Raw genomic sequence first — 27,397 nt, 5'->3', positions numbered from 1 at the left:
TCATGGATGTGGACTGCAGTCTTTCTAATACCAAAAATTAGTAAACAACCTAAAAATCTATATCCATGAGGATTTAAAGCAATCCTGCACAAGTCAGAATAAGGTCGATGCCTGTGTACTTGGTGTATAGAAAATAACAAACTAGTTGTTAGATGAAAAAAGCAAGCTGTGAGTGATTTAATGTGCAAATGCAGTAAGCAAAATACATTATATATATATATATATATAGTTTACACACACAGTACTTTGTCATATATTTACCTTATGAGAGCGTGATGCCTCCAACTGCATGGTTGTGGCTCCAGAGCAGGACCTTGTAACAGAGCCTCTGCCCTGGACTGTTCCTGCTCTGAGGGGCTCTTCCCTGGGATAAGAACCAGGTTTGATTTTTGATCTCTTTTGTTATCACCACGCTGACAGCTTTGATTGTCATATGCCTTTCCCTCTGCTGTACTGATTTTATCTTACAGAAGCTCTTCTTAATGCTTAATCAGACACTCCTTCTTTCCAGAGAGAAGCCAGCCATATTCCCTGGTCATCTGGTTGAGCTCGAGGTGAGTCCTGGGGATCATCTGCCTCCCACCAGCCTGATGCTCCAAGCGGTGAGGAGTTGCCTCTTGGCTTTTTCAAGCAACTCAGAGATGTGCCAGGACTACAGATGATGGTGGCTCTTCCAAGTCCCTGGAGAGTGACTCAACACCTCTGTTATCAAGACGTGTCACACAGGCTTTGCACCAACAACTCTACAAGCACCCTTCACCTTGACAAAGACTTTGCAAGCTTTTTCTATAAAGGGGCACACGGTAAATATTGTAGGCTTTGTAGGCGATACAATCTGTCCTATAATTCAACTTTGCCCTCTGTAGCAGTGAATCAGCCATAGATAATATGTAAGCGAATGCACATGGTTGCTCGCTAATAAAGTTTATTAACAAAAGCAGCTGCCTTTGAGCAGTTTGCTACCCTGACATAGACCGTGGGGAGTCCCTGGTGTTGGCTAGTTGTAGGCAGCCCAGTACCCCATCAGTGTGGCTGGTGCCATCCCCTCAAACCTGCCCACACCCAGACCCTTTCTGGTGTCGCTTCAGAAAAACTCCCAAAATTCTCAAAAAGCATAGGGGAGCCATTGCCCTCACCTTCTTACAGGGGAGGGTTCTTCTTCCAGTTCCACCCTCCTCAGCATGGAGCTCAGGGCCATCCCTGCCTCCTCTTGGCCACAAGCACAGACCTTCCTACATAGGCTCAGCGGCTCTGCGGACTTGTCCCCTGCCTGGAGCCACAGGCCTCCACTCCTGGGGACACAGCTATGACCATGGCTCTGTAAAGCAGCCTTGTGCTTAGCTTCCAAATCGGCCAGCAGCCCAGAGTGGAAGAATTCTGTGGATCACCCCCAAGGCAGCAGCTCATCTGGGAAAGCCTGGCTTCCCTCCCTTCACCTGTGCAACCTGACCCTGACCATGCATATGGCAGAAAAGCTGCAATCTGCCCTCAGCACTCCCAGCCCTGAGGATGGTTTGGTGTCTGAGCATCGTGGCACTGCCTTCTCTCTAAGGCATTGCCAGAGCCAGGGGATGCAGCCTGGCAGAGCTGTCACTGGTCTCCCTGGTGCTTTCACAGCTGGGCTATGGGTCAGGAGCGAGTTTCCATGGATAAGGGTGGTTCATAATCAAGTGCTCTGCGGTCATGTGGAAACACAGACTCAAGTATGCCTTCCCTCAGGGTGGTGAGCCCAGGTAGGGTCTGGGTGTTGGAAGCAAGCACACCTGTGACAAATCCCTGTTTTCACTCCCATCCCACAAACTCATCCAGACACCGTCGGCCCACTGCTGACACACACGTGTCTGAGGGAGGCTGAGGAAAACAGACACCTCCAGGAGCCACGTTCTTTCCAGACGTGCAAGCCAGACAACGCTGAACTGGAGTACCCACCAACGTCCCAGGCCTCCCTGCAGGGAAACACTCTCATGGTGAAACTCCTTTTTAAAGAAAGGCTTTATTGCTGCAATTAGACATCCCAGTGTATAGCACAAACCCCACCTTTACAGAGAATTATTCAAGTGGTAATACTGAGAAACAGTGAACATACACAAAAGAATACAAAACTAGACATTTAGATTACTAGAAACTTTCTAAGAAAAATTTGAAATGTGAAGTGCCTTTTAGAAACTACACCACACAAGCCAGTGTAAATTTGGTTTAACTATCAATTTCCATAAACATTGTATCTAACTGTGCATTGATCAACTGCACAACTTCAACAATTACTTTCCAAGACAAAGAGAAATGCTTTTATTTCCCTGTGTTTTGGTCTTTCCTTGGGCTAGAGGTGTAAGCTGCATATTTCAAGCCAGATTCAAAAGGGAAAGCACTTCAAAAGGGAAAGTACTTTAAATGTGTATTTGCCTCCAGCCACATCCACAGCCTCATGGATCTCACCACGTTGGTACCAGCCCTTCTCCAGCCCTGTAGCCCACACCAGGGATGCAGAGGCAGCCCCGGATCGTGCAGGCATCAACTGAGGCTCCCAAACTGGCCCAGCTGCCTGAGGCCGGCATGCCTATGGCCAGGTAGGACACACGTGCAGGTTTGAAAACTAGGCCTACATGATTGAAGAGTGGACTGAAGAAAAAAGGGGAGAAACATTAGAGGCCTAGAGTAGGAAGATACCTTTTATAGGGTTTTCAGGAAATTCTTACAATAAACTTGGGCACGAAAACCAAATTGCTGAGGCCAAAAGCCTGCATGTGGTACTGTGACTTATGGGGAACAGAGGCCAAATCAGAGAGGGCTGGCTGGTGATACCCCAGACCACTTGCCTCTTCTCCTTTCCTGGCCCTGAGACCTCATTCTGGGCTTCTATATGGGTCAACCAAATGCCACCCTTTCACTAAAGCTGGGTGCAAAATAGGGGGCATGAAGCGGGGGGAAGCTGGGGAACACAAAGCCCCTAAAAGAATTAAGGGAGCAAGTTTATCCAGGCTACAGGAGCCCTGGCAGAGCTGGTGCCCACACCAGATGGGAGTACCACACCCCCGCCAGGCTTCGTGCTTCACTGCTAGATGCAGGGGGCTAGAAGGGTCTGATGAATCAGGAGTTGAACTAGAAACTTCAAGAAAAAAAGACAAGGGGGTAGCTCTGTGTCCTGCTAGGAGGGGAAATAAGAATGTGTGCAGATTGTCCACAGTGAGGCCAGAGATGATAAGATGGTATTAGGCAGAAAAGGGAGAGGGCTTCCCATAAGAATCTGGTTGGGCATGGGAGGGATACAGGGCTCAGTTATAAAGGCACCTTTGCCATAGTGGGGTGCCAGCCACACTGGGTGGGCTGCCCAGGGGCTGTCCCTACCTAAGTGCTCTCCTGTCTATAGGAAGTCTTGGTGCTTTTCAAGTTCAGCATAAGGGGTTCCATATATGAAGCAGGGATTCATACTTAGAAAATCTAACCTGGTACTGTTGGAGGGTGGCAGGAATGAGTATACAAAATCAGGGGCCTTGCCTGAGCAGTTCCTCAGGGACATTGGCAGGGCTGACCTGGGATTCAGCTCCCCTGAGTGGACAGTCTGTGGTTGCCTGGGGTCCCCAAGCTGAGACGCGGTATGGGTAATTGCACTTCGGGGTACAGTGAACACAGGCACGGGCTGGATGTGGCCTGGGAGACAGAGCGGGGAGGCTGACCTGTTTTCAAGAGCTGGCTATGGCTAGACAATGCCTGTCCAGCCAGAGGAAGGCCACAGCAGAGCCACTCCACAGACTAAGACCTGTGTTGCCAAGGAATCAGACACCGGCTTGGAGGAGACAGGAGGGCAAAGCCTGCTGCCATTAAGCCCACACCGTAGCTCAGAGATCCTTCAGCCTTCTGGCCTTCAAAACAAGCTCTAGGACTTCCACTCTGAAAGGCAAATAAATCATCTTGTTTTTGCTTCATCCCCTTAGTAGCAACAAAGTGCAGGGCAAACAAAGCGCCTAAGGCCCAGAGAGACTGAGGGCAGGACCCCCAGCATCTCCCACCTCCTCCCTGCAGGCTGGGTGAGAGAGTATCCTGGAGAGAAAGCATCTAGACTACTTATATTGTGTTTCAGGCCTCCCAGCAACTTTCCTGAGGTAACTATTTGCCTGGCACTAGGAAACTGGGTTTGAAAAACAGAATTTTAAGCTGACTTTTTAGAGAGACAAGGCCATTTGATGGTAGTGATTTGGTTTTATGAGAATGGTACAGGTGGTAATCCCTGATGACAGAATGGACCGAAAGTGGGGCCAAGGGCCCCGAAGGATCCTGTTCAGTATGGTTAAGGCGCTGGGCAGGTGCGTGGCCGGGTAGCAGTGGCACAGCAGACCCTGGCAGTGTGCTCACACCTGGCCCTCGTCCCAGAGCCAGGCTGACTGCCTCATGCCCCTGGCAGTGACTCCACAGAACTTCCATGAGCAGAAGCCTCACGGTGAGCCAGTGCCCATCTTGTGTGCAAGGGAGAACCTGCAGTGCACACACCTCAGCCAGGGTGGCACATGGCTGCTCTTTCAATGTGAAGCCAGCACCAACTGGAGAGATTTAACCATAAAGCAGTATTTTTTAAATATTCAGTTTTGTTGTAATTACTCACTTCCTTTCCTTCCATTTAGATCTTAAAAACTTTTCTTTTTCAGTGTTGACAAAAAGAAATGTACAGGTCAGGTCTATGAAATAACACCTTGTCATAAAACAGGCTCAAAAGCATAGGAATCATGCTTTAATTGCCATTAAGAATCCATTAATTTCCACGAGATCTGTGATAAAAAAGCATCCGGCCTGTTTGTCCTGTCTTAAAGTCATGAGTCTGTTTTATGAACAGAACAAATGCCATGCTTCTTAGCATATATAAGGCAAAGTGGGTTTTTGATCTCTCATGATGTAAAGGAGATAACAAAGGTAAGGAAGGGAAGATTTATAAATGAGACTTTTTTTTTTGAGTGTCAATCCCACTGGACACACATATTACAAAATAAAGATTCTCTTCTGTAAAGTGCTGTTTGCTCAGTGAATCATGCGCCACCACAGAGCACCATGGCCCCACCTGCAGAGGGCGGGCTAGAGTCTGTGTTTGGAGGCCTGTTTCAGTACCGCCTCCTGGGGCTCTCTGCAGTACCGAGGGAATCCTCTCAGCATGGCTAGACATTCCCCAAGCTCTGTTCCAGGCTGGGGACCAATGTAAGCTGGAGGCAGCTGCATATCAGGGCCTGGGTGCCCCTGCTCCTGCTCTTCCCTTGGAATTGGCATTTCATTCTCTCATTCTGCTCAATACCATGGGCAGGAACTCCGCTGGCTCCCCATCATGTCATCATGGGGCCTTCCACCTTCCCTTCCCACAGAGCTACCAGGCAAAGGCAGGACCCAGGCATGCCCAGCCCACAAGAGGGCTTTCTAGGGGACTAAGGAGGGTTTAGAAAAAGAGAAGCCACTATAAATAGTCACCTGCCCAGTCTATGCTATTAAAGGACATAAGAAAGGTACACAAATTGGCAGTAAACAATTTCCTTCGGCTCTTCATGAACGTCCAGGAAAATGACAACCCGCACACAATCAGACATGAATGATTTCTGGTCCAGTGTCTTCAGGCTCTGTGCAACAAGAAGAGTTTGTGTCGGAATGACAGATTCCACGTCCATCTTTATTTTCAAAGTTGGGCTCTGTTAGTGCAGATTTTTCAAAAATATTCTTTTTGCTTGTTTCTGGACAGTTTTGAACATAGATCACTCTATTATAGGCCTTGAGTCTCTTCCACAATTGCACATATACTTTACACTGAACATACATAAAAAGAAGTCCTCCAGTGAAGCCGATGGCCACAACTACCAGTTTAGTCCAAAAGGGCCATTCCAGGATTCCTGGAAGGGAAAAACTCAGCCTATTAGATTTTATTTAAGACCTGAATTAAATAAAACATATGTCTGAACTTCCCATTACCAACCGATTCTTTTTTGTTGTTTTTTTTTTTTTAAGAGATGGAGTCCTGCTATGTTGCCCAGGCTGGAGTGCAGTGGCTATTCACAGGTGTGATCATGGCACACTACAGCCCTCAACTCCTGAGCCCCAGCGATCCTCCTTGCCTCAGCCTTTTAAGTATCTGGGACTATAGGACTACGCAACTGACCAATGGATTCACAGTTCATCAAATGTGGCTTAAAGAAGAGTTGAAGACAGTGTCCAGCTACTTCCTGCTTTTCCAGAACACAGTTTATGGAGATTCTCATGCTCCAGAATATGAACTCTCTGACTGGGTTTCAACAACTACCACCACAGCAAAAGAAATGCCAAAAAGGAGGCCTGGTGCCCCTTAACTGCTGTCCCTCCTCTAGAAACCCAAGGTTTTGGCCTGACTGGAAAATCCTGACCCCAGGACTCCTGTGAGCTATCCTTGCCTCCGGTGCTGAGCTTGCTCTTCGGCCTGAGAACTCACCTGTTGCCTGCCCCTGCTTGATCTCCTCAGCAGTACGGTCAATGAGCACATACAAGGACCAGACCACACACGTGATGGCGATGACGTGGAATGTCACTGAGCACATAATCTTCCTGCGTTCGCTGGCCGTCATCTGCAACTTCTCCCACTGGAAAGACAACACGGAATGTGAGGCTCAGGCTTCTGGGCAAGGGCTCCGGTCAGGTGAGAGCATTGTAGGTGGGTTAGACTGGCTTTTTGCCCCACTTCTCCCTTCCCAAACTAGATGCATTTCCCCAAATACCCAAAGTTGTTCTCCTTTAACCAGGTACCAGGTGCAGCCAACTTTTTATGCAATGAAAAGAAGCCGGGATCAAGATGAAACTGAACTATCATCAAAAATCCCCTTGTCTGCTAATTCTTGCAAGCAGACATAAAATGGCCTGATAAAGAATTCTATGATTTCAGTCCTAATGAAGACAGTGTGTTGGCCCAGGAACCAGGTGCTACGTTTTAAGTCTCCCTGATGTGTTGACTGGCATGGAGGAGCGGAAGAAGAGGGTTGATGATGCCACAGCACAGTAGCAGATGGGTCACACTACATCATGAAGGTGAATGGCAGAAGACGCTCACTCTTTGGTCCTCGCTACTTTGGCAGCAACAGCTCGAAATCGACGCTAAGAGTTCCGAGTACAAGCAGACTCTGCCAGTCTCATCTCCCCTAGGAGCTCATTAATTTACTCCAAATAGCCAGACTTTTTCATTTACTGGTTTCCGAATCAGGAGAAAACACATAAAGGTAGAGAGAAAGAACAATGTGTAAACACTCTGCACATATCCTTTGCCAATCCTAGTCACAGCCTCTTTCCAGATGGGTCTATGCAAGGTAAGTTGTAAACAGCCTCAAGGACTTCCTGTAGTGAGAGATTAGCATAGAGTAGGCACCCAATTAATTACAAGGCTTCTACTGGGGCAAAACATCTTTTGAAGCACTTTGTGCAAGGCTTTGCTAACATCTGGTTGTTTTCTGCTGAAATTTTATATACTAGCAAGTTCCCTGGTCTTCCTACCTATAACACAGAGTCAGCACCCCAGCGCCCCATGCTCCCTGCTACTTCCTACAACACATATAGCTTGACACCCTGTTAATGCTCACTCTCACCTTTCTGGAGTATGCTTTACTCCATAGACAGCTTGACCTCTCTAAACTCCTTTCACTCTGCCTTCAAATCCTAGTGATCTTTCAAGAACCACTCTAAAACTCAAACACCCTATTAGGCCACCACGGCTCCACTTCCCCAGCCCGCTAGCCCATAATGAGCATTTCCTTTTCTGAATGACTGATAGGCCCTACCAGCACATCATTTAAGACTTAATTAGCTAGTATATGATTATGTGACTTCTCTTACAATTTATATATAACATTTTGAGTAAGAACAGTCTTTTATTCTTCCAGACAAAACCTGCTGTGCTGGGCAAGAAAGACGTATTAAACAGTCAACATTTAAACTGGAGATCAGGGCTGCAGACAAAGTTCCTCTCAGAGGGAGCAGTGACATGGGCCTCCAGACAGCTGCAAGTCATGCAACATCTGTGGGTCCTTTCTGAAGACAGCTGCACATCACGCAACGTCTGTGGCTTCCTTTCCATTCCCCATCCACCTACTCACACTCCCATCCACCAAATACTTATCATGGGTTTATACAAATAAATTTACTGTGTGCTACACAGTGCTGGGTGGTGGGGAGAGATAATGATCTCCAACAGATAGTCCTAATCAAAGCAGCAGGACGTCAACAGTTAATATGTATAAAGTTAGGTGCTAAGATACATCACAAACAGTCTGTGGTCAAAGGCCAGATGACTGACACTGACAAGCAAGCAGTCTTAGTTTGAAGGGAAAAGAAGATTATGAATGGTCAGAAGGAGCTTCTCCCTGAGGGGAGGGACTTGAAAATCAGCACCAGAAACAACAATCTCTACAATGCAAATGTAAGCACCAGCCCCAGCTTTTTATGGTAATGAATGCAGGCAAGCTATGACCCCATGATCTGTGACACCAGCTCTCCGGGAGTCACTGGTTTCAGGAAGGGTGAAGCACTTCAGGGAACGTCCCTTCCTCCCACGTACTTTTCTCAGCGGCTTCAGCTTGGTCTCCATGACAAACTCGTACTTGCAGAGCTCGCAGCAGCGCGTGTCGGAGCTCTTGATCCACTGCTGCAGGCAGGCCTGGTGCACGAAGTGGAGGCTTCCTGTGCAGCGGCAGGGGGTGATGAGGGGGCTCTCGTCGTCTCCTTCACAGTGGCAGATCCTATGGTGGAAGGAAAACCCATCATTCCAAGGAGAGCCCCACGACAGGGAAGCTGACGCTTCAGTGGAAGGTCAATTCCCCCAAAGAAAACTTTCAGAAACGAACATGACAGAAGTGACTACGGGCACAAAAACATACAAACACAAATGAAAACAATCACTACAAACTAAAAATTTCTAGCTTACCGCACCAACAGTGAAAGTCTGGAGGGCATTTGGCAACAAAAAGGAAAAAATGATGTAAGAAATGACAATGTGGTCACTTTTTGGTAAGACATGAAATTTCCTTGAAAGGTGAATTTAAGGCAACACGGAATCATTTTCCAGAACATAAGATGGTAAAATAATCAGAGGGAAAATTTTTATATAAAACAAAACCAGCATTCCAACTTTCAAAAATACCACAGTGACTTAAATCTGCTTTTTAGCTATAATCACTGACTTTACCTTCATACCCCACAACTACCTATTTCTGTTATCTCTCAGGAAGTAAACAAAGATCACAGTACCTCTCCTAGACCTAAAAAACTCACCATTACAAGATGCTGCAATTTCATCTCTTTCTTGGGACCACTAATAGCAATAAGTGAGAATTAATTTGAAAGCGCTCATTATTTCCAAGGAAGTATGCAGCAAGATATAGCTATTGGCCTGAAGGAACTTAACAGGCTTTTAAGAAACAGAGGGGTCTTTTCCAGCAGCCAGAGAACAGGCTGGGGCACCTGTCCTGGAAGGAGCCAGGGTCTCAGGCTATTTGTTTTAGTGAGGGGGGTCTCTGATCCAATTGTTAGAAATGGCAACAGCTGGCACTAAGGAGTGGAGACTGGGGAAAAGTCAGAAGGAGGAAGGCGCAAGAGTCACAAAAAGTGAATTCTGGAGGCCAGACAAGGATACTGCATAAGGAAAGATAAAGACGGGAAATGGAGTTAGGGTGGGACATAGGTGGCTACACTCCAGTTAAAAGGAAGGAAGGAAGGAAGGAGCTACTGGAAGGAAGGAGCTACTGGAGAACAGCCAGTCCCCACACACCTTTTAGGGGTAGGTGGGGAGCAAAGGTTAAAAAAGAGGCTGGGAGATGCAACAATGCTTAAAATCTGGACCATCAGGCTGGAAAGCTGGAGCTACTAATATCTTTCTTCCAGTTTCTTTATGCAAAGTCTACTTATTTTTAGTTGAGAAGAGTCAGCTTGGCCTTTAATATGTGTAGCTTCTTCCTTTTTTTGGGGGGGGGCAAAAGAGTTTCACTCTTGTCACCCAGGCTGAAGTGCAATGGCGCAATCTCAGCTCACTATAACCTCTGCCTTCTGGGTTCAAGCAATTCTCCTGCCTCAGCCTCCTAAGTAGCAGGGACTACAGGCGCCCACCACCACGCCCGGCTAACTTTTGTATTTTTAGTAGAGACGGGGTTTCACCATGTTGGTCAGGCTGGTCTTGAACTCCTGATCTCAGGTGATCCACCCGCCTCAGCCTCCCAAAATGCTGGGATTACAGGCGTGAGCCACCACAACCGGCCAGCTTCTTTCTCTTTTATCATTTGTGAAACTATCTTCAGACCCATGTCATAAAAATTAAGTTTTTCAAATGATATTGATACTCCATTCTTCTGGAGAAAATGAATAACACATAACTGGTTACAACTTCCTATTACTTCATTTTCCTGAAACTTCACATATTAAAGCAAGGTGAAGCTCCTGATGTGAGCAGAGATGGCTAGAATGGCACTTCCTGGCAAACCAACCTGCAGGCATCCCCTGATGTGGACACGGGAGAGATGGGGGCTAATTTTTCAGAGAGGGGAGAAGGACAATCCAGGTCGCTGTCCTTTTCCGTGGAGCAGAGGGGAGCCCGCAGAACCCTACTCTTCAATTTTGCAGATGTGCTGTCCTCAAAGACGTCGTCATCTCCCATGTCGTCAGAGCAGAAGCCCGTGCTCCCTGCCAGCCCACTGGAAGACGTGGCAGTGTGCAGGCGAGCAGCGCAGCTCTCCAGCTCATGGAACCTGTGCAGGCTGCTGGCGCTCGAGCCATGCGAGAGTGAGAACAGGTACCGGAGTAGTCGCCGGCTTCGGGATGCGGCCTCACCATCTGCCTTCTCTTCCAGCAGCAGGCCAGGCCTGCCCCCCTTGCCAGCTTCCACCTCTGAGGCAGCTGAGTGACTGGCAGAAAGGCATGAAACACAAGAATGTTTGGAATTGCCAAGAGGTTTGTAGTTCAGAGTTCTTTTTTCTTTATGATGGTACCTGCTGGTTCTCAGACACGAATCTTGAGGGAATGTTAATTTTCCTTCAGAACAAGTTCTTTCCACATTAGCAAAACTTTCCGAAGAATCCTGCGCCTTCTCACCCACATCACTGAGGGATCTTGAGAACTTTAGTGTTCTTCTGGCTTTGGTATTCTTAGCAGGCCTCAAGGCCTGGACCCATTCTGAACCAAAGGAATTTCTCTTTGACGCCTGTAATGTGTCCTTACAGATAACTGTCACAGTGAGCCCTTGTGTCAGAGAACTCTGGCAGTGAGGAGCTTTCAAGACAACAGCAGACTGCACGGAACTGTGGTGACAACACTCAGAAAACACTGCACTGGAACTGCATGCAGAACAGTGGGATAAAAGCACAGAAAGTAAAAACAATTTTAAAAGAGAATAGACATCATAGTGAAGAAATGAAATTTGCATGGGCAACTTGGTGCGCAAACCACACATAAAACTGGGCCAACTGTTTAGACCAAAGGCAGACTGAATAAGCAAATGGAAATTCAAGAACCTGCAGATACTAATGCTTATTTCTGGTTGCACATTGATCATGGCAGCATCTGAAGCAGAGTGTTACCTGCAGATGTCCTGGCTGGACGGCGTGATAGAAGTGCGAGAGAAGGTGGACACCGGAGCCGGAGCTGATGTTGACGTAGGACTCCCAGCCTGCAATGACAGACCTCTAGTCAGTGTTCAGGAAGAGCCAAGGGGACCATGTGTGCTGTCTCCAGGACAGTGTCGGGCAAAAACCCTAGAAATATCTGCTATTTCCTGCTGTTCAATGAGTAACACATATTAGGTCCCTCTAAGCCTAGGCAAAACAAATCAAATAGCACTATTTTTTTCTTATCTGTGGATAAAAGTATAACCAAGAAATGTCTGAGGCTACAGAACACCACTACTAATCTCCCGCAGGTCCAGGGGCCGTTTATTTTCTAAGCATCTAAATTGAATTCGTTCATATATAAGTGAAGAAACCAAGTACTACAAGATATCATGCAAATGTCAAAGAAATATGAGGCTCCAGGTCTGCCAGCACAGGGTTCCCCAGCACTCTCATCTAGTTCCTAAGATCACCAAGGCTGGCAGATTTAAGAGCTCTCTTCCCTCACACCCTCATGCACAGTGCCAGATGCCCCTGTGCTCCACAAAACCTCACTGCCCTGCCACAGCTCTTTACACAAAAGGGAGACCAGACCACCTGACCACAGGGGCCACAAGGGGCTGAGGAGGAACACAGAATGCTCCCAATAGGTCTAATCTTGGAACTGTAAATTAAGAAAAATAATCAAGAAAATTTAGATTTGAAAGAAAGTGCAGCGAGAGGTCATAGGATAGAATAGAGCCTCTAAGGTGGTGAATGGTCAAACTTAGAGAAAAAGATCTAGGAAAGACAGGAAGCACCTCAGTGAGGAGAGAAATGGACAGAGAGAAATAGGGACGGTGAGTGCCGCTGAGCTGATGATACATCACCACCACTAGAGGGCCCCAGACACCCACGCTAGCCTCGGAGTCCCCAGGCTCCACAGCCCCCACAGACCCACGAGTATTCATAAGCATTCTTCCCTTCTTAAGATGGTGAGCTTGAATGAGAATCTGCTCCATGCAACCCCAACAGCCCCAGGAAAACAGTGCCACATGTTTGTTATCACTGGAAAGGCCATATCACCACCCACCTTCTGCAGGCCCACCTGCATGGCCCTTGGCCCTAACTCCTTGATACAAGGGAGCTCCACCCTGGCCCGCAATTCCCCGGCTGAGGCCTAGTTCCAATTTTTCTAAGTGCCATCCCCAAGGGTGCATTCTCATCCTGGAACTCCACCCATGGGACCCCTGACATTGGTCAGTCACCAGAACAGATATGGCCATTGCCCAGAAACTCCTCCCCTCCTCCCTCTCACAGCAAATGCAGCAGCCTGGAGAAAGCCAGGATGGCACTCAAATTAAGGTGCCCATCGCATGGTTGCTCCCACTTCCAGCGCAGAGATTAAACACCACTTTAATCCAAGTCCATCTAAAGAAACAAGATCCAAGAAGCTCCTCGTCAGCATGCTGCACGTGTATGCTGAGATCATGCCGCACCAATCCATGAGCGTATCTTCAAATTCACCAAAGAATCTACATTTATTTTCTAACTGAATGTGCATATGGGCATGGGGTATATGGTCTTTAAAAGCATTAGAAGTCAAAGTTCTTAAGAATCTAAAGTTTACTTGGAGACATGAAAATAGCATCCTTGAAATAACCCTCCCATCACTACCTTTTGTCAATTTTCTTCCTAAAACAATGTGGGAAACATCTTAGGATGCCTGTGGACACTATGCTGTGACATCCCTTGCATCCTCTAGGTCTGACTGCGTGAGCCATTGTCCTCTTTCTCCAACTGCATTAGATACTGTCTTCTTTCTCCAGCATCGTCCTCTCGGGGCACCTATCACTGGCTCCACCTGCTCCAGAGACGAGCACTCAAGCCCTTTTGGTACCATGGGCTTTACTGTTTATACCACAGGGGAGCAGGTTGAGGGGGGACCCATGCTAAGGTCCCCAAACTCCTACAATCCCCCTGTTCTCTGACATTTAGTCCTTACACTATTCTAGGACTGAAAGCCTTCCTGAACTTATTGTTGTCTTCTGTTACTTCTGAGGATGATCAGCTCTGTTCAACACACAAAGGCAAGACTGAATTGTGTCATGGAGACCACAGCCTGATCATGGTGTATTGCAGAAAAGTGATCGTCTTCATCACCTGTTCCCAGGTAGACTTTGAGGAAGGAATATCCAGCAATATTCACATGCTTGCCCCTCATTGCTATAAAGTCACCTCTTCTTCCCCTGTGTTGCTGGGTCAAACATAGTCCCTAGAACTGAAGTATGGAAGGAAGCCCCCTCCCCCCAAGTGATGGCAGCAGAATAAAGCACCTAGTCACCATCCTCCCTTTTATCTTAATAAGAGCATGGTCCTCTTGGAACCTTGTGTATGTTCCTGTATTGTGAAGGGAAGGCAAACCCTGTGGGAGGAGGTGGTGTCTTATCTGGAAAATGGTGCCCAGTCAGGGTCAGTGTCCTGGGGGGAGGTAGGTTCCAGATGGGAAACTAAAGTTCTGAACTCCAGTACTGAACTACAAGTAATTCATGTCAAAAAAAGGTACTCTGGGATGGGCACGGTGGCTCACGCCTGTAATCGTAGCACTTCTGGGAGGCTGAAGCAGGTGGATCATGAGGTCAGGAGATTGAGACCATCCTGGTTAACATGGTGAAAACCCTGTCTCTACTAAAAAAATGTATTTTTTAAATTAGCCAGGTGTGGTGGCATGCACCTATAGTCCCAGTTACTCAGGAGGCTGAGGCAGGAGAATTGCTTGAACCTGCAAAGTGGAGGTTGCAGTGAGCCGAGATCATGCCACTGCACTCCAGCCTGGGTGAGAGTGAAACTCCATCTCAAAAATAAAGGGTATTCTAAGGCAATGATTCCATCTTTGCCTGCCCATGATGAGGGGGAGCAAGGCCTGAAGGAAGGAGGGTAGAGCCTTGTAACAGAACAGAGCCTGGATTGAGGAAGCAGCCATACCAGGTGCACACACGCCAGGACATGTGTTCACTTCCCTGTGCGGTTCCCCGTGTGTGTGCACTTGTAGCAGACGTCAAGGTCAGCATGACAGTGACAGTGGACCCAAGAAGGAAGGAAGTTCTTGCAGAGCTGGGGAGATTCTGCCCCGCTCAATTTTACTTAGGAAACAGGAAACAGCCTTGGCAACCTCTGTCTACATTCCTGCTCTCAATTCACATTTCACCCTTGCCAATCTTATGAAAACATTACAGGATACTCTCAGCAGGTATGTCTAATCCTCATCAAGCCTGTTAATGACAGAGAAAGGGTCTCTCTTCTGATTAGATCATAAAATTTCAAGAAAAATTTAAAAATCTACTTATTGTTATTTTACATAAATATAAACTTCAACAAATGCCAACTCCTCCAATAAAAGCAAGAAAATCAGTGAGATTTGTGGGTTCATCACAGCTCCCAGAAGAGTCTCCTTCTGTCACTAAAGAACAGCAAACATTTCAAAGGTTAGGACAAATCTATAGGCAGAATGGTCACCAAAAACAATTTTAAAGAGCTTTATTTGTTGCTGGTATAGATAGAGCTGAGAGAAATCCATCAACCAACAAAGATCTAAAAGACTGGCCTGATCAACAACAAAATAAAGCTGACAGTTTCAAATACAGTTCCATGGTCAGATTCTGGAAGCCAGTGTAGTCAAAGGCCAGCAATCCCCTCTTAGGAGCTCTGTAGGATGGGACCTCAACTAGATGGGACAGGACTAGCCATCCTGCTCTTTCTGAAAGCAGCAGACAGGGTGGCACGCGGGAGCTGGGGCGGTACTAGCCTCAGTGATCCGTAACACACAAAACTCCAGAGAACACCTACACTCTACTCTCCATAAGATCAGACCACACACGACTCAACAGTTACTAAAAGAAGTACAAATGTTCATCATGCAAAAATCCAAATGTGTCAAGAAAACTTAGGCCCTCTGTTCCTGAAGTTCTTTGTGCTTTGTCAAATGACAGACTTTCCAGTCATTAAAAGGAATATAAAGCAATCTCCCTACAAAAAAATTCTGGTAAAAATCCCCTCTTCTTAAGAAGTTGTAATTAATTATGCCAAAACAAACCTCTGGATTTCTATCCAAGCCTAAATACCAGTTTATTTCTTAGAAATGACAAATACTTTTTGACAGTTTGTTTTGCTACATTCAAGTCTCTCAGTGGCTGGCTTTCTTATCAAATTCACTGTTTTAAATGATTTCAACAAGACTTCCAAAGAACATATGGGGAAAAAACCTTTCTATACATCCTTGGCAGAAACTGGCATTCCCCTTCTCTCAGTTCCCTCTTAGAGTGCCTGCTATTACTGGAGCAGCTATGGCAGTGTGCTTACCCAGCTGACGTCACACACCTCCTTCTCACTGCAGGACACCAGCATGCCTTCCTTGGCCTCTGGTGCCTTCTGCCAGGTTACTGCCCAGCCTCCTCTATTACCCATGCCCCTCCTTTTCTGTGCAACTCCCTGACTGGGCCTTCTTTTCACTTACCAGCAAAGCTACTTTTAAACATTCAGGTCTCAGGCCCCTAACAAAAGCAAACTTGCCCATCTGATTTATCTTCAAAGGGAGAGGACCACAGGAATGGTCTGTTTGGGTGAGTCTGTTTTTAGTCAAGGAGGAACTTGAAGAGAGGCTGGATAAGGATGGTTAAGAGGCCAGAAGAGCTCGTTTTTACAACTGACCTCAAATTACAGTACAGCCAATCAATGACTTAACAGAAACAATAGGAAAAGATGCACGGACAGCTCTCAAAACATGAAAAGATACTTCACTTCTCTCTCACATGAAAAATGCAAATTAAAACTAAAATGAGATACCCTCATCAGCCAAGAAAATTAATCAAGTAATATGTGTTGGCAGAAGCGTGGAGAAGCAGGTATGGTTATACATTGCTGGTGGGAGCAAATGGTGAACTTCCCTAGGATGACAAAAGGCACATATACGTTATCTCGGCAATTCTTTTAGGAATTCATCCCCACACACCTGCGGGAAGAGGTTTGTACACTGCAGTGTTTGTGACAGTAAAGGGCTGGAATCATCCTAAATGCCCATCAGCTTGGAGCTAACTGAGGCAACACTGTTCCATCTACAGAAAGAACTATCAGCAGTCATTAAAAAGATGGGGAAAGCTCTCATTATGTCCAGTACTGAACACGCAGTTAAACAAGTGGATAGAGGCACCACTGCCATTTGTGCTGGTGCTGCATAGACTACCCAGGAGGGAGACCAGGAAACCTTGATGGAGGGACCTGGACTTGTCACAGAGACCCGCAAAACCATAATGCCATTTTGTACTGAGTACCATTTCCCAAACAGAAATTCATTTTTAAAATAATATGTGATTGATGATTTTAAAAAGTAAAACAAAACTGCAGAAACATAACCAACTGCAATGACTTTCCAACTATGGGATGACAGGTAAAGAAATCAAGGTAGTGGGTGATGACCTATGATTTTAAAAATGCAATAAAATAGAATATGTCAAAGTGCATTTGACATAAAAAGGATAAAATTTTTTGGGGTAATTTTGTCTCTCAGATGTGTATTTAAGTGAACTGGGTTTCAATATAAAAGCTTCTTACTATGGATCATGGTCAAAGTCACTTAAAGTCACTGCCTGACTGTATTTCTACAAAGAAAATACAAAATAGCAAAAGAAATAGGGCCGGCCATGGTGGCACATGCTTGTAATCCCAGTACTTTGGGAGGCTGAGGTGGGCTGATCACGAGTTCAGGAGTTCGAGACCAGTCCAGCCAACACAGTGAAACCCTATCTCTACTAAAAATTCAAAAACTTAGCCGGGTGTGGTGGTGTGTGCCTATGATCCCAGCTACTTGGGAGGCTGAAGGCAGGAAAATTGTGTGAACCCAGGAGGTGGAGGTCACAGTGAGCCAAGATCACGCCATTGCACTCCAGCCCAGGTGACAGTGTGAGACTCAGTCTCAAAAAACAAAAACAAAAACAAAATAAATAAAAGAAGAAGGTGGCTAAATTAAGAGATCATGTTGGCTGTTGGCCCAGAGGCTCTAGAAGTGAATGGCTCTGACAGCTCTCTCCAAAGAAGGTTTTCCTCTACATGGAAAGCATTTGCCACCCATATGAGATGTCTTTTGCTATGTAAACAAATCACCAGAAACTTAGTGGCTTAAAATTACTCAAATATAATCACTTCACAGTTCCCATGGACTAGGAGTCTACGTGCGCATGCTGGGATTCTCTGCTCTGGTCAGTCTCCTTCCTTCCTGGAGGCCCCGGGAGGAACGCATTTACACGTTCTCTCAGGTTGTTGGCAGAACACAACTTCTTGCAGCTTGAGGACTGAGGGGCAGGCCATATGCATCTGCAGTCACATGACCCCTCCCATCTTCAAAGCCCACTTGTGCTATCAATCTCTCTGACTTCCCCTTCTGCCACCAGTCAGAGAATGTTCTCTGCTTTTTAAGCACTCACGGGATTCCACTGGGCCCATATCTATAACCCTAAATAATCTCCCTTAAAGGTCAACTGTGCTACACAACACAACATAATCATAGGAGTAATAATAGCAATGCATTCACAGGTTCTAGGCAATTGCAGAGACATTTTGGGGGGCATTTAAAGTCATGCTCACCAAATCACTTCTTTGTGTTTCCTGCTCATGAGGTTGGCTAGCGGTTATTGCCCTCCCACTTCCAAACTAAGAGATAGGAATCTGCTCAAAACTGCCAACTCAGCAGGCCTTACTTCATACGACAGAGTCAAATAAAGTTTTCTCACTTGGTGTTTATATACTGCAATGTGCACACTGAGATTACGTCTTACCAAACTTTCTGCTTAGCACAGAATTACTCTGTCAAACCAATGCTTCATTATGAGAAAGTCTGCTTTCAATAACTAAATACCCAGTTGTGTTCAACTTCAAAATGAGCCACAATTAAAGGAAAAGAGGCCATTCTGTGGCTTTTCTGAGGCTTGTTCTGATAAATACATGTTGACTTTTATGCAGGGCTGTGCCAAGAACAAGCTTTCACAAAGGCAATTAATTAAAACTGACCATTAAAAAATTAAGTATATACAATATGGGATTCACAGAGTAGCATGTACAATAAAAACTACTGAATGCTAAAATGATTTCCATTATAAATGACTCTTATTAGCATTGCTTAGCAAGTAGTATTAACATAGAATTCTTTTCTATAGTGGCCTTTTAAAGGGAGTTAGAACTACTTGAGTAGCAATAAATCCCCAGAACAATGAGGGGCATATATTACAGCGCTGGTGGAGGGGGACAGAAGGCCGCAGCTTAAGAGACTTTTTCAGGGCTGTCTTCCTCCATGCTGCAGTTGGGGATCTTGCAAACATAATCTGTTTTCAATAAATTACATTGAAGACAATGATTTCTGGGCAGAGGTGGCTTCACAGTCCCAGAAACTACAGATGTCACCACATAAAGGTCCAAAATCACCAGAAATAACACGGTGAAAAGGGCTGTGTTTGTGAGTTATTTATCACTCAAAAGGACCCTTTAATACTGTTGATTTCCTTTAAATATTAAACTTTTCAAATATAGTCAAAATACATTTCATTGCCCAGAGGCAATAAAAGATTTCCTTTGAGAGAATTTTGGGGCAGTGGCCAAAGCACTGGCTTTTAACCCCAAAACCTTCCCTCTGTGTTCTGGGGCCAGTCCACCGAGCACAATACCAAGCAGGAATTTAATCATTTAACAAATGAGGTCAACAATCTATAGGGCTGCTACCAGGATCAAATAAAGTCAGGGCAGATGCAGAAATGCAGCACATACCACTCCAGGCACACCTGTGTGGAGCAAGACTTCCATGTGACTACCACTCGCGAGTCTTGATGACCTTGAGAGTAAACCTGCAGGTCTCATGTCTGCTACAAAACGCCTCATTTCAACCAAGGTGACCACTGTCCACCCACCTGAGAAGAAAACAATTTCTGCTCAGGTTACTCATCTGGCCAGCCCTGGCCCAAGATGTACAGAGCTCTAAGGGCAAACTCTGAGGCCTGGAGCACACTACTGATGAAAACATGGCAGGCAGGAAAAATGACCCTCACTTCCTCTCAGCCTAGGCCTCTGCTCTGCCCAGCAACCAATAGCCTTTCCCATCCCTCCTCCTCCTCCAGGAACACTCCCACATCCCAACCCAGCATGACTGGCCTCTCTTCAGGTTTCACCTCAGAAAGCGCTTTTCATCCCTTTTATCATATCCTTGTACCCTGTTCATTTCTTTTGTTGCACCTATAAAGGTTTATGAGAAGATGTTTTTGGGATATGTTATAACTTAGAAGCTTCTGCTGATTGGCCTGGTACATGGTAGGTATTTAAATAACATTTGCTGAATGAACTAAACAGCTACCCTCTGGGGAGACTATGCCTCTACAACAGAGATTCTCAAATGTGTTGGCCAAGGGACACCCTTACACTCTTAAAAATTACTTAGGCCCCCCAAAGAGCTTTTGTTTACACAGATTCCATCTCTCCATCTTTGCTTTATTAGAACATCTTAAAACACAGGAACATATTCCACCAGCTAAGGAAGATGCTACCTTGCATGTTGTTTAGCTTCTGTATGCTCATGGGAGAGTAAGAGTGAAAAATGCAAAGAATCTTAGTATTACTGGGAAATTGTTTTAAGCCTGCCCACCTTCCATCTTCAGGAAACTGAGCCAAACTTCAGCCAAAAACTAAACTGTAACCAGTCAGAAGAAAAAATACTGACCTTCTTCACAGAACTGGAAAAAAACACCTTAAACTTCGTATGGAACCAAAAGAGAGCCCGCATAGCCAAGTCAATTCGAAGCAAAAAGAACAAAGCGGGAGGCATCACACTACCAGACTTCAAACTATACTACAAGGCTACAGTAACCAAAACAGCATGGTACTGGTACCAAAAGAGAGATACAGATCAATGGAACAGAACAAAGGCCTTGGAGGCAACACAACATATCTACAACCATCCGATCTTTGACAAACCTGACAAAAACAAGCAATGGGGAAAGGATTCCCTGTTTAATAAATGGTGTTGGGAAAGAAAGCAAGCAGAAACTGGACCCCTTCCTGACACCTTACACTAAAATTAACTCCAGATGGATTAAAGACTTAAACATAAGACCTAACACCATAAAAACCCTAGAAGAGGGCCAGGCGCGGTGGCTCACGCCTGTGATCCCAGCACTTTGGGAGGCTGAGGCGGGTGGATCACGAGGTCAAGAGATCGAGACCATCCTGGTCAACATGGTGAAACCCCGTCTCTACGAAAAGTACAAAATATTAGCTGGGCACGGTGGTGCGTGCCTGTAATCCCAGCTACTCAGGAGGCTGAGGCAGGAGAATTGCCTGAACCCAGGAAGTGGAGGTTGCGGTGAGCCGAGATTGCGCCATTGCACTCCAGCCTGGGTAACAACAGCAAAACTCCGTCTCAAAAAAAAAAAAAAAAAAAAAAAACCTAGAAGAAAATCTAGGCAAAACCATTCAGGACATAGGCATAGGCAAGGACTTCATGACCAAAACACCAAAAGTATTGGCAACAAAAGCCAAAATAGACAAATGGGACCTAATCAAACTCCACAGCTTCTGCACGGCAAAAGAAACAGTCATTAGAGTGAATCGGCAACCAACAGAATGGGAAAGTATTTTTGCAGTCTACCCATCTGACAAAGGGCTGATATCCAGAATCTACAAAGAACTAAAACAGATTTACAAGAAAAAAACAAACAAGCCCATTCAAAAGTGGGCAAAGGATATGAACAGACACAAAAGAAGACATACATGAGGCCAACAAACATATGAAAAAATGCTCATCATCACTGGTCATTGGAGAAATGCAAATCAAAACTACATTGAGATACCATCTCACGCCAGTTAGAATGGCGATCATTAAAATATCTGGAGACAACAGATGCTGGAGAGGATATGGAGAAATAGGAACGCTTTTACACTGTTGGTGGGAGTGTAAATTAGTTCAACCGTTGTGGAAGACAGTGTGACGATTCCTCAAGGACCTAGAAATAGAAATTCCATTTGACCCAACAATCCCATTACTGGGTATATATCCAAAGGATTATAAATTGTTCTACTATAAGGACACATGCACACGAATGTTCATTGCAGCACTGTTTACAATAGCAAAGACCTGGAACCAACCCAAATACCCATCAATGATAGACTGGACAGGGAAAATGTGGCACATATACACCATGGAATACTATGCAGCCATCAAAAACGATGAGTTCATGTCCTTTGTAGGGGCATGGATGAAACTGGAAACCCATCATTGTCAGTAAACTGACACAAGAACAGAAAATCAAACACCGCATGTTCTCACTCATAGGTGGGTACTGAACAATGAGAACACATGGACACAGGGAGGGGAGCATCACACACTGGGGTCTGTTGGGGGGAAACAGGGGAGGGACAGCGGGGGGTGGGGAGTTGGGGAGAGATAGCATGGGGAGAAATGCCAGATATAGGTGAAAGGGAGGAAGGCAGAAAATCACGCTGCCATGTGTGTACCTATGCAACAATCTTGCCTGTTCTTCACATGTACCCCAAAACCTAAAATGCAATTAAAAAAAAAAATATATATATACATAAATCTATTATAAAAGGTTTTTATCAAAGCTTATGAACACTTACAGACTGTACACATTGCCATTTGCAGTCAAGATAAATATAAACATAGATACAGTATTAAATCATATCAGCATAAAATTATCTGTAGTATATACTATAATTTTGTAGCTATCTCCTGTTACTCTAAAGGTGAGCTCAAGCGTTGTTATCTCCTTATACACTGTGATACTAATCATCTCCAAATGAGCAGTAGTGTCTCCAATAAATGGCACATCACAGTAAAAAAAAAAAAAAGAAACAAAGAATAGAAAAAATACTGCAAAGACAGTTGGTTAAACTTTGCAAAAGAGCTGAACAGAAACACTGCCTCGGTGCTCTGTCAGGACTCAAGCAAGGCTCAGTGGTGCTGGGGCCATCTGATCCCCTGCAACTCCTCCAATTCATTCCCTTGTTTGTGTCACTTAGGAGTAAGTATCCTGTTTTGGGACAGCTGTTTTCTTCAGTATAAAGTAAGAAAGCACATTCTACCGTATTTGTAACCCACAAAGTCTGGGTAACCTCAGTGTGTCACTGGTCAACTCTGGATTCAGAAACAGAAAGAAGCAAACCCTGGTCTTGACAACCACATCCAGGTCTGCCCTTGCGTAGTAAAAGTGGATCAGCAAGAATTCCTTGTAAGGCATGTCCATCTGACATGTGACATTCTGCTGTATCTCATCCCTGTCTAATGGCAACAATAACCAGAAAATATTCAGGAGGCCTATGAAGGTCAGTGCTGAAATTCATTGAGATGTGCTTGCCAAGCAATAGAGCAATCATTTTAAGTGCTCATTAAACATGTCCAGTCTGATTCTACCCAGGAATATCTGATTAATAGGAGACACATACCACAGTCTGCAGGGTACCACCCTTGGGCAACTGCCAGAGCCTACAGAGCCAGGCTGGCTAGGGGGCTGTAGGAGAGGTACCCATGCTATGGGCTTCCACTGCCTTCTCCCTGTGATAAGTGCTGCCAATCATGAACTTGCTCAAGAAATTGTGTCACCTGGACCAAGTTCAATTCCCAGGGTTGAATGAGAAGGCTTCCCTGGGGGTAAAATAACATCGTGTCTATGTACTGCTCTTTTTGCACCACAGTCCTCCCCTGAGAGGCATCAAGAGAGGCTCCAGAAAGTCCAGCCCCTATGATTAGCCTGGCCTAGGCCAATTCCTGGTATTAAAGAAATTCTAACTAAACAGATTGGGTTCAAGCCTCCTCCAGGAATTTCAATCTGCCTCTAAAGGATTTCATCACATGAACAGCCACAGCCAACATAATCTTGTGGTCACAGGCACCTGCAATGGGGTGCCATGAGAGCCATCGCCCCCAGCCACTGAAGATGACTTTCACTGGACTTTGTACTGGACTTTGAAGATGACTTTGTACTGGACTTCACAAGCAGGTGACAAATTATTCTTATTATTTTTGAGAAAAAGTCTCGCTCATAGCAAAACCTACAGGATACAGCAAAAACAGTGTTAACAGAGAAGTCCATAGCAATAAACACCTACATCAAAAAAGTGGAAAGATTTCAAACAAAGAATCTAAGGATGCACCTCAAGGATCTAGAAATCCAAGAAAAAAACCAAACCCAAAATTAGTAAAAGGAAAGAAATAATAAAGATTAGAGGAGACCTAAACTAAATATAGGCTAATAAAATAATACAAAAGGAGCAATGAAAAAAATTGATTTTCTGAAAACCTAAAATTGACAGATCACTAGCTAGACTAACCAAGAAAAAAAGAGAGAAGACCTAAATAAAATTTGAAATGAAAAATGATCCATTACAAATGATACCACAGAAATATAAAGTATCACCAGAGACTAATACAAACAACTATATGCTATCAAACTGGAAAACCTAGAGGAAATGGATAAACACATAACCTACCATAAGTGAATCAGGAAGAAACAGAAAACTTGGAAAGACCAATAAAAAGTAATGAGATTTAAAGAGTAATAAGAATCTCTTAACAAAGAAAAGTCCAGAATTGGATGGCTTCACTGTCAAATTCTACCAAGCTTTCCAAGAAGAACAACAATTCTTCTCAAACTATTCCAAAAAATTGAAGAAGAGAGAATTCTCCTTAACTCATTCTACTAGACCAGCATTATGTTGACACCAAAACCAGACAAGGACACAACAAAAAATAAAGTACAGGCCAATATCACTAATAGGCATAGATGCAAAAATCCTTAACAAAATACTAGGAAAGCAAATCCAATTGCACATCAAAAAGACAGTACACCACGATTATCTCAAGGATGCAAGGGTCTCTCAACATATTCAAATCAATAAATGTGATACATCACATAAACAGAATGTAGGATAAAACCACATGATTATCTCATTAGAAGCAGAAAAAGCGTTTGGTAAAATTCAACATTCCTTCATGATAGAAACTCTCAACAAACTAGGCAAAGAAATACCGCAATATTAATAAAGGCCATATATGACAAACCCACAGCTAATATAAATCTGAATGGGGGAAAGGTAAAAGGAAGCTGTCCCTCTAAGAACTGGTACAAGACAAGAATGCCCACTGATATGGTTTGGCTGTGTCCTCACCCAAATCTCATCTTGAATTGTGGCTCCCATAATTCCCACATGTTGTGGGAGGAACTCAGTGGGAGATAACTGAATCATAGGCACAGTTTCCCCCATATTGGTCTTGTGAATAAGTTATATGAGATCTGATGGTTTTATAAGGAAAACGCTTTTCACTTGGTTTTCTCATTTCTCCCTTGTCTGATGCCATGTAAGACATGGCTTTTGCCTTCTGCCATGATTGTAAGGCCTTCCCAGCCACATAGAACTATGAGTCTATTAAATCTCTTTTTCTTTAAAAATTACCCAGTCTCAGGTATGTGTTTATCAGCAGTGTGAAAACAGACTATTACACCCACTTTCACCACTCCTGTTTGACATAGTACTGGAAGTCCTAGTCAGAGGAATCAGCCAACAGAAAGAAATAAAAGGCATTCAAATTGGAAAAAAGTAAGTCAATTTGTCCCTTTTTGCAGATGATATGATTTTATACCTAGAAAAACCTAAAGGCTCCAACAGACCTGATAAATTCAGAAAAGTTATAGAATACAAAAAAATCAACATACCAAAATTGGCAGTGTTTCTATATACCAATAATGAACTAGCTGAGAAAGAAATCAAAAAGGCAATCCCTTTTTAAATAGCAATGAAAAATAAAATACCAAGAAATAAATTTAATCAAAGAGGTGAAAGAGCTTGCAAGGTAAACTACTGATGAAAGAAGCTTAAGAGGACACGGACAAATTGAAAGATATTCCATGTTCATGGATAAGAAGAATGTCATTAAAATGACTAAAATGCCCAAAGCAATCTATAGATTTAATGCAATCGCTAACAAAATGTCAATGTCATTTTACAAAGAAATAGAAAAAACAATCCTAAAACCAAATGGAACCAAAAAAGAGCACGAGTCACAAAAATAATCCTAATAAAAAAGAAAAAAGCTGAAGGTTTCACACTACTTGACTTTAAAGTATATTACAAGGCTATAAAAACCAAAATAAGCAAGGTATTATTATAAAAACAGATACAGGCCAGGAGCGGTGGCTCACACCTGTAATCCCAGCACTTTGTGAGGCCAAGGAAGGTGGATCACCTGAGATCAGAAGTTCAAGACCAGCCTGGTCAACAGGTGAAACACCATCTCTACTAAAAATACAAAAATTAGCCAGGCCTGGTGGTATGCACATATAATCATAGCTAATCAGGAGGCTGAGGCATGAGAATTGCTTGAACCCAGGAGGCAGAGGTTGCCGTGAGCCGAGATAGTGCCACTGCACTCCGGCCTGGGCAACAGAGTGAGATTCTGTCTCAAAAAACAAACAACAACAACAAAAAACGGATACACAGAACAGTGGAAAAGAATCAACAACACAGAAATAAATCCATGTATTTACTGCCAATTGATTTTCAACAAAAGCATGAACCCAACATGCATTAGGGAAAAGACACCCTCTCAATAAATGGTGCTGGGAAAATTAGAGATCCTTACACAGAAAAATGAAATGAAACTGAAGCCCTCTCTCTCATCACATACAGAAATCAACTTAAGATGGATTAAACACTCAAACATAAGACCTGAAACTCTAAATCTGTTAGAAGAAAACACAGAGATTGCAATTTAGGACAATGGTCTAGGCAATGATTTTATGGCTAAGCCGTCAAAAGCATAGGCAACAAAACCAAAAATAGACAAATGGGACTATGTTAAACTGAAAAGCTTTTGCGCAGCAAAGGAAACAATCAACAAAATAAAGACACAACCTCTTGAATGGGGGAAAACATGTGCAAACAACCCACTGAACAAGGGGCTAATAGAATATGTAAGAAACTCAAAAAACATTAAAAACACAAACAATCCCATTAAAAAGTGGGCAAAGGACATGAGTAGACATTTCTCAAAAAAAAAAAAAAAGACATATAAATGCCCAACAACTGTATGAAAAACTAATCAGCAGGGAATAACAGATGTTGGTGAGGACACAGACAAAAGGAAATTCTTATATATTGTTGGTGGGAATGTAAATCAGTACAGCCAGTATAAAAATAGTATGGGAATTTCTTACAAAACTAAAAATAGAACTACTATAGAATCCAGCAATCTCACTACAGAGTATTTCCCCAGAGGAAAATAAACCAGTATTATCAAAGAGATATCTGTACTCCAATGTTTACTGTAGCACTAATCACAATAGATAGAAAATCAGCCTAAGTGTCCATCAATGGACAAATGAGTAAAGAATTGGTGACATATATATACAATGAAATACCATTCAGTCATACAAAAAGAATGAAATCATGTCATTTGCAGCAACATGGATGGAGGTCATTATGTTAAGTGAAATAAGCCAGACGCAGAAAGACAAATATTACATGTTCTCACTTACATGTGGGAACTAAAAAAATTGGATTTCAGCCGGGCGCGGTGGCTCACGTCTGTAATCCCAGCACTTTGGGAGGCCAAGGCGGGCGGATCACGAGGTCAAGAGATCGAGACCATCCTGGTCAACATGGTGAAACCCTGTCTCTATTAAAAATACAAAAAAATAGCTGGGCATGGTGGTGCATGCCTGTAATCCCAGCTACTCAGGAGGCTGAGGCAGGAGAATTGCCTGAACCCGGGAGGCGGAGGTTGCGGTGAGCCGAGATCA

The 27,397-nt window shown here is 44.3% G+C and overlaps 1 protein-coding gene across 2 annotated transcripts in view; it reads right to left on the bottom strand.

Moving 5' to 3' along the window:
- Window positions 1-1,974: 1,974 nt before the first annotated feature.
- The window catches only part of MARCHF8 (membrane associated ring-CH-type finger 8), an 80,038-nt gene continuing 54,615 nt past the window's right edge, over window positions 1,975-27,397 (bottom strand). The window contains exons 4-8 of one of the 2 annotated variants that reach the window (XM_012439264.3): window positions 11,547-11,635; window positions 10,458-11,303; window positions 8,540-8,720; window positions 6,431-6,578; window positions 1,975-5,858 (exon numbers count right to left, since the gene is read on the bottom strand). In XM_012439264.3, the coding sequence (XP_012294687.1) occupies window positions 5,554-5,858; window positions 6,431-6,578; window positions 8,540-8,720; window positions 10,458-11,303; window positions 11,547-11,635 (1,569 nt within the window). In that variant the 3' untranslated portion in view covers window positions 1,975-5,553. The remainder of the gene's footprint in view (window positions 5,859-6,430; window positions 6,579-8,539; window positions 8,721-10,457; window positions 11,304-11,546; window positions 11,636-27,397) is intronic. The other variant, XM_012439262.3, reaches the window with a different exon arrangement.

Source organism: Aotus nancymaae, unplaced genomic scaffold (assembly GCF_030222135.1).
Source record: "Aotus nancymaae isolate 86718 unplaced genomic scaffold, 86718_ANA_hifiasm-v0.15.2.pri h1tg000099l, whole genome shotgun sequence".
NCBI classification, from domain to species: Eukaryota; Metazoa; Chordata; class Mammalia; order Primates; family Aotidae; genus Aotus; species Aotus nancymaae.
Note: the sequence above shows the minus strand (reverse complement) of the source record. Positions and strands in the feature narration are given on the sequence as shown.